Source organism: Orcinus orca, chromosome 7 (assembly GCF_937001465.1).
Source record: "Orcinus orca chromosome 7, mOrcOrc1.1, whole genome shotgun sequence".
In the NCBI taxonomy this organism is placed as follows: Eukaryota; Metazoa; Chordata; class Mammalia; order Artiodactyla; family Delphinidae; genus Orcinus; species Orcinus orca.
The window spans coordinates 33,070,592-33,078,930 of NC_064565.1; the positions used below are offsets into that span (position 1 = coordinate 33,070,592).

An 8,339-nucleotide genomic window follows, 5' to 3' on the forward strand; every position below is an offset into this window, starting at 1 on the left:
AAACTAGATCTATGATACTTCTGATTTTACTTTAAGCAGTTAACCATTCCAATGCCAACGGCCCAACTATTCATCTATTTTTTTTTTTCTTTTTTCACCCGTCCGACTGTTGTCAAAGATTATCAGACTCGCACAGGGATTCTTGGGTTTCCAGATCAAAGTTTACAAAATCCAGATTTATTATAATGCCCACCTCCTCTCTCCTTTCTGCTCTGCTCGCCATACCCATTCCCATTTAAACTTGTACCATTCATCAGCTTTTCGGACAAAAAGCAAGGGCAAAACACCAGTGGTGGGTGAGCGTCTCCAGGCACCAAGAGCTGTGTCACAGACCTTCAGAATCAAAAAAGTCAAGCTCAAGCAGGTGCCTGCGCCCAGAAGCTCCCCGAAAGCGTTAGCTTCTCCGATGATGACCCAAATCTCTCCGGAGTCTGCCCCAGAAAGGGGCTACAGAGAGGAAACGGGCTGGAGTCGGCGCTTTCCCCTCTCCACAGACCCTGCGTGCAGCAGGTAAGGAACTTAACCCTGGAGATAAGTTAAGGGAGCACACACTTAACGCGGAGCCTCCGGAGCCCGCAAAAGCTCGAAGCCAAGAGAGTGAGCGCGGAGCGAAGTCTTGAAAACGCGAACGCTGATCCCAACATCTGCAGCGCTTGGGGTGCGCGGGCAGAGGGGCGCAGTCAAGTGCAAACGCTCCCGGGGGAAACGAAATCAGGACCCGCAAAGGGCCAAAGGAAAAAGCTGTGGGAGAGCCGAGGACTCGGGTAGCTGGTTCGGAAATCCCTCACCGCACTTCTCACCACCACCCCCACCACTCCCGCCCCGAGACCGGCGCACAGTGGCCCAGGGTCCCGGGGAGCGGGGCCGCAAGGACTTAACTTCCACACACACTTATCTGCAAGCGTCGCCCAGCAGGAAAGCCAAGGAAGTCCGGGGGCAAGGAAGGGGGTAAGGTGTTCTCCTTACCTCGGTCGGCTCCCACGGTCAGCACCTTGGCGACAGGCAATAATCCCGAGAGAGTGAGTAAGGCGAGGAGAAACTCGGACATCGTGGTCGCCCGGGGAGGAAGCCAGCGCCGGAGACTGCTCGGCTGCACCCTCGGCCAGGCGGCGGCGGCGGCGGCTCGGAGCCCCGAATCGAGCAGCGTCATTTACAAATGTCACTCGAAATTCTTCAGCTCAGTGAGCCCAGCCAGTCCGCCTGGAGCAGGATGTGGAAGGTGTACGGATGCGCGCGTGGGGGGAGAGAGAGAGTGTGTGTGAGCGCGAGCGAGCCGCTCGTGTGTCTTGACTTTTCAATGCAGGGTACGTCTGATCTTACATCACGCAAAGAGGGGCAGTGAGAGATGCCAGCGGAGGGGAATTCACTGATTAATCACCCGGTCCACCACACACCCCTCCGTCGTCCACATAAATCACATCTATTACTTAGTAAGAGGCATTTAACACAACAGGAAAATACCACCACGAACTGAGAACACCACAAATCACAATTATTTCAGTCTCCTTGAAGAGAAAGTAACTCCAAGCTGTTTCTGTAGGGATTTGGGTCTTTAGAGAGGAGGGGAGATTTCTGCATTGGGCTGAGCCAGCCAGGCGCCTGGGAAGCTCCGCATTTAACAGCCAGTTCGGAATTATCAGCCACCAGCGCTGAGAAAGATGCTTCTCTAAGCAAAGCAGATTTGATCCCTTCGCTCCCTGGAAGCTTCCTTCCCGAGAAGGAACGACTAGCCAAGTAACTGAGCTTCTCTTAGGGAAATGGTTCCCTCTGCTCGCCACACAAATGCAATGCTTTCTGAGCTGCACTTTTAACTTTTGTGCTGAGTAGCACCTAGGGACAAAGATAAAAATTTAGTGACTCAGCAGAAACAAAAAAAAACAAAACAAACCCCTAAAGTCATCACCCGTTGCATAAGAAGGGAAGGTGGTTGGAAAGAGGCCCCTAAGCAGGGAACCATAAAGCAAACAACTGGCACTTTTACAGTGGATTTCTCTTTTTAAAAGGATACCTTGAACCATTTTTAACATGTTTTGATGCTTTTTTTAATTGCTTGTTTTCTTTTCTTTTCTTCTTGCACATAGTATAGTGGTAGTTTAAGAACTTTCCCAAACCATCGGAGGCATTAAAATGAATCAGTGCAATTAAAAACAAAAAAAAGTTGTTTGTATGACCACTTTTTAAATATGTTCATCCAAGTACCTAAAATTTTAGTTACTTGAAAATGGTTGGGTTAAAACTCAGAAATCTTAATAGTTGAAGGCTTACCTTTTTTCCCTTGTGACATCAGTAATTCTTGCCTAACAGCAAAGGTTAAAAATGTTTTGTATTTAATGTTTAAAAACCTGAGATGGGTGTAAAGGAAAACTATAAGGAAAGCACCAAACTAAGCAACAGGATGACTGAAAAGGAAAGGAAAGATGCTTTAAATACTTTATTCAGTTTACCAGGTGAAACTTATTTTAGATGAATGCCAGCACAATGAACTAGCTGCTTACTAGAGTAAAATCATCCAGAAACATCTTTGGATGCTCTTTAGAAACCATTAAAATTAGACTGGATCAAAGAACACAGGTGACTATGAGGGACATTGCCACTTAGTCTGTGATTATAAAATATGTTCTTTAGGTCAGTTTTGCCATATTTTATATATTAAGTTTACTTTCCCTTGTAAATTGACTCATTTCATGCCTAAAAGATGACTCATTCCACATTTAAAAGTTTGTTTTTTTTCTTTTGAAGTTGTTATGCTTATAATTTCACCTAGTCATTTTATCATTTCATATAGGAAACAAAGAGTTTTCCTATTTTACTTCATATAAAAATTCAGAAACTTTGGAATGAGTGGCAGAGTTCAAAGAATAAGTGAAGAGCAGGAGAAGGGTAAATTTTGAATGATGCTCAAAGTAATAAATATTTCTTTCTCAAGGGTCCACAGACCTCTGCGTTCTGTGAAATATGTAGTCTTTCACTGGAACAAAGTAAGTGTCTTTCTGACATGAACCCATTCAGTCAACTAGGAGGTCAGCTATTAGGAAATCCATATCCACTTAAGTCTTGGCAGTAAAACGAGGAGAGCTCACAAACCATGCTAAGCACATTCAGGTGCTTCCTCTTCTATATTATTACTACCAATTACCCCCCATCTCAAAAACTGCAAGGTAGAGGAAAGCAGCCAGGAACAGTACAACCAACCAAAGACTCTTACCGTGTACCAAAGTGCTGTGATTGAAAATCAATGACTCACTTCTGCAGTATATGTAGCAGCCCTGGATTCCACTCACAGCTATTTAAAGGGAAAAGTTATGAAAGATAATCAGAGAAGTAAATTCCTGGCAGATTTTTATTCTAATATATATTCTCAATATGTTACATTTTAAATATGTAGTGCCTCCTAATAATAAATGTATTAAGTGAATTAGGCAGAATAAAAACCAGCTGATCTCTTTTAGATAATGTGGTTGACTTTTTAACTGTCCTGAATGGAAGAAAATCAAGGATGCATTGTCCACATATTGTGACCAGTATAATAAAGCAAAATAGAATTCCTTTTTAGTAGTCAACAATCAAATCACCATGTGTGAATGACACATGATTCAAAATTATGGTGTAAAATAGTGGTAGCAATCATGGAAGTTAACTATCATATAGGCTAGTATACCAACGGAAGATGATAACATTTAACATCAATTATGAATGATTCTCAATTTTATCTTTAAAACAAAGATTGGGACTTATTTTAAGAATGCAAATAGATGTTATTAACAAAGACCTAAATGGTATAAAAACACTCCATAGCAATTTGATGGAAGAATGGATATTTAAGTATGTATCAGTTGTCAAGTGGGCACAACATGTAGATTTAAATGCATGTTAAGCAGAATTTTAAGACAAAAGTTATAATAAGGACACTGGTTCATACCACAAAGCCATAATAATATATAACAAACAGAGTAAATATTAATAGATACATATTTGCTCTAAAACTGAAATAAGGCTAGTGTCAAAAGGAAACAGAATAAAATTGCCCCATACACAGATCACTTGTATATGGTGGTTCTTCTTCCAAATATCCATTGAAAATGACCAATTCATTAAAAGAGAGAGTTTTTATGGGCATCAATGATAAAGGTCCAGGCCAAATTTGAGTTTTAAAAATAAATAATTTACTTCCAGATATAATGAATTACATATAAAAGAGAAAGCATAATTTCCTATGAAACACTTATTTCCCATCATATATACTTTAATGAAAAAGGAAATTAACAAAGTATATTATTAGCGAAGTGAGAATAGCTAGTTACTGTTCAAATTCTGTGTTCCGATGGCCCATTGTAATTTCTTCATTCTAATCAGTTATCAACACTGACAAGTTAAATAAATTAATTCATCAAACTATACAATGTTATGAAATCTCTCATTGAGATAAATTAAACAAAGTAGAACCAATCATTCTTACTTTCTGCTCTAAAACAACACACGAATATTAATTATCAGTCAGTGGTAATCTTATATTTCCCAATTGGAGCCACGGTTTGGATATATGTGATCAAACAGTTAGCAGATTTCATTTCTGCTAACTTAATTATTTTCTTTGTGCTGTTGGGGCTTTTACCACAGACAGTAACAGTTCATGCACTACACACCTGAAAGCCATACTTGGAGGAGAACCTGTGTCTCCTAACAAACCGAGAAGGACAGTCTGTCCCATGGAAGTGATGTGTGTGAAGGAGAGTTGGCCTGACAGTCAGGTTGCTAGGAATTTCTGTAGCTATCATTCCAAGGGCTGTTAGAGTTCTTACCCTGCCTTTCCACACAGAAAAGTTGCCAGGCAGCAGCAGACACAGGATGAGAAGGAAAAGGAAGGGGATGGTGTGGGGAGAATGAGAATTGTTAAAGAAACATTATCAGTGATTTAAAATAGAGTTACGCTGGACAAAGCCACTAAGGAAAAAACAAAAACAAACAAACAAAAAACTTTAGATTCACTTTATTTCTCCAACTGCAGCATTTCAATGCATATCACATTTTTAACTGCTTTCCTTCAGCAGTGTGCTGTGTTTGGTAACACGCAGTTTGGTAACATGCAGTTTCAACGAGGACATGGGGATTCAGCTGAGATTAACAACTTTAATTAACAACTGAGATTAACAACTTTAATTCCCACCATTTGCGAAGTATTAGGAAGTACGTACACCTGTGAAGAAAATGAAGGGTGATGTAATTATCTAATTAAACCTGGAAAGTAAAAGTATTTCCAGGCAAATTAGGTTTTTCTCTTTGTATATGTCTCGACTTCTCTCTACCGTCCTGATCTGTAAATGCTTCAAGATATACATATTACAGTGAAAAGCACAAATGATAGGCAATTATAACTTTCAAAGAATAAATAATAAAAGGTCATTACGGATTTGACTGTTTTACATTTTCTCTGACTCTTGTTTGACAAACTTTTGACAGTAGGGAGGAAAGGACTCTTTATGGATTTAGACAACCTCATCAGGCAACAATTGACTTCCATAATAATAACATAGACTCAAGAGACAAATCTTATTTTGCTTTTTGGATATGTCTTCAGAAGGCACAATCAGTAGTAATGCAGTCCATGTGTGTTTTAAGTGGGAGAGGGAGTTGGAATACAGATATACCCAAAACTCATCAAATCCTCGGAGTTCTACTCTTGTAGAAATAGCCCTTGAATTTCAAGTCAGTTGCTGATGATAAGGCTTGTTGCTATTAGTGCTTTTTAACCTTGACATACTTGTGGTCAAGATGACCTCTGCATCATCATCTCTGTCTACTAGTACAAAGTTAGTGTTTCATGCTGGGAGCTGGTTGCCAGTGGTCCATAGTCACGATGCACTTTGAACAAGCTTTTGAGGATTTTGATCTCTATCATTTTGGTCATCATCTTTCTGCTCCTTAATTTTAGTTAGAAACTCTAAGGTTGTTGAAACTGGAAGGAATATCTCTTCCAATTTACATTTTACAGATGAAAAAAACTTAAAGGAAAAGTGACTCTCTGAGGTCACATATTTTATTAATGTCAGAAACAGCCCTTGAATGAAGTTCCTGGTACTTTCTTATATAGGGAGCCTCGCTGATATTCTTTTAGATTTTTTCTAGCTGTAAGGACTGGTAGCCCAGGGCATTCGAATTCATTCATTCACTTCATAGCTATATATTATGTAACAGCCACTGCACTCAGCACTGTGCAAAGCGCTATGAAGAAAACACACATGGTTCTTGCACTAGCAGAGTTTCAATCTATATCAAAGGTCATTTCAGTGCTAATGGGCTGTTGTATGATCAGGCCACCAGATGGCTGTTCTCTTGCTCTCTGTACATCCCCTGCTTGACCTGCTTCACCTACACCCTACTCACATGACTGACCTTCCTACATACTTGTTGCAGCCCAGCTAGTGATTGTTCTAATCTTTAGACCCGAACATCCCCACCATGATAGCTTTTCCAAGGGGGGTGAGGGGCGTGCCCTCTGCTGGTTTCCCTGGTAACATATGAGCCAACCGGAAGTCAGTTCCCCTTTTAAAGGCAACTTCCTCCTCCTCCTCTCTCTCAGAGCAGACTCCTGTCCTGCCTGCATCTACCACACACAATGGGGTGTTGCTCCAGGGACTTGCTTCAGACATGTAAGCTCCCCCTTTCAATTAAACAACTGCTGTCTCTGTCGTGGACTCCGGGCTCCTTCTTCAGTCTTGAAGCTGGGCAACTATAGGCCTTGTAGGCCCGTAGGGTGCAGCCCAACTGCCCTCTTACCAGGATCTTGTGGGATGCTGTTGTGAACCATAGGTATTGACACATAAAGTCCACTGCTGAGACCTCCCAATAAAATCAGGGCTGAATCTTTCTTGGAAAATATCTTTACGGATAAACCTTTACAGAGAAACCTGAGCCTTTTTATTAGAATTAGACTCTGAATAAGAAATCATAAAATCTATGTTAAAATATCTCGAGTGTTGATACGGACATTTATTCAGTCAGCACATTGTTCTTTTGATCTAGAACTTGGGAGGAAATTCAGAAATGTTTAGAATTCAGAACATCCAGAAGTTTTGTCAGTGATAACACACAAATTAATCAAGAGTCAGTGGATTCTGTTGTGTTGTGGATTCACATAGACTCAGACGACAAAAAGAGAACATGGAAAAGTCTGTTTCAACTTCTACTCACTTATTTATTTTTATTATAGCTATTCTTTTGTGACCCTTTCAAGTGTTTTATTCACTTTATATTTAGTAATTTCCTACTTAATATCCAAATGGTTTTTTTCTTGTTTAATTTTTATATAGTCTTTAACATAGCACAATTTCTATAACCTCCCATATGATATTTTTACATGGGCTTTTCCCTACATTAGGTACTCAGAGACTATTTGCCTTACTGTTGAATAATGTCTTTCCACTTTTTCCCTTAAACTTGTTTAATCTTTCTTATAGCTGCTGTTCCCTGGTCTTTCTGCCATGAAATACATCCCTGTATCTGAAGTAAACAGGATAATACAATGACAAAGATAGAGGTTAGCTGTAGGCAATTCACAGAGGACTGAGAAGATGGGATACCAGAATTATATTAATTACACTTTATATATACTTTAATAAAATGAGTCACTGTTAAAATGTAAAAAGTACTTTGGAGCTACAGTATCTTTGGCCAAGTTTAGTTTTTTGTTTGTTTGTTTGTTTTTGGGGGACTTTGGTTTTGGTTTGTTTTTTACTTTAAGACAGGTAATTGTTTTGTTTTGTTGGGTTTAATATGAAGAGTAATTATCTACTTTTTTCTATTCCTTTATCTCATAAATTAAAATAACAGTAAAAAGAAACAAAAAATTAAAAAAGGAAGAGAGGGCTTCCCTGGTGGCGCAGTGGTTGAGAGTCCGCCTGCTGATGCAGGGGACACGGGTTCGTGCCCCGGTCCGGGAAGATCCCACATGCTGCGGAGCGGCTGGGCCCGTGAGCCATGGCCGCTGAGCCTGTGCGTCCGGAGCCTGTGCTCCGCAACGGGAGAGCCCACAACAGTGAGGGGCCCATGTACCACAAAAATAAATAAATAAATAAGGAAGAGAGAAGAGAAAAACAAACCTTTCTTCAAAGTATGCCTTGCTTAATTCCCACTGGGAACGGCTTTTCAGAGGCTGTCAGCAGCTCCATTTGGGCATGGTGCCCTGTCACAGGGTAAGTACTAAATAGGTGTGTGGTAAGCGGAGTACATTTAGTGTTGAGTTTTTATATTTTCTAAAAAGTTTGCTTTAAAGAAAAGTTACAGAACTAACTTTTCCAAAACATTATTTTCTCTAAGTAGAAAAATTCATTTCTCTCACATAG

At 40.2% G+C, this 8,339-nt stretch overlaps 1 protein-coding gene across 1 annotated transcript in view; it reads right to left on the reverse strand.

Moving 5' to 3' along the window:
* Nucleotides 1–2,113, reverse strand: part of LRP1B (LDL receptor related protein 1B) — a 1,810,989-nt gene extending 1,808,876 nt beyond the window's left edge. Inside the window, exon 1 of the mRNA XM_049711954.1 lies at nt 967–2,113. Within this exon, the coding sequence (XP_049567911.1) occupies nt 967–1,150 (184 nt within the window). The 5' untranslated portion in view covers nt 1,151–2,113. The remainder of the gene's footprint in view (nt 1–966) is intronic.
* Nucleotides 2,114–8,339: the final 6,226 nt, after the last annotated feature.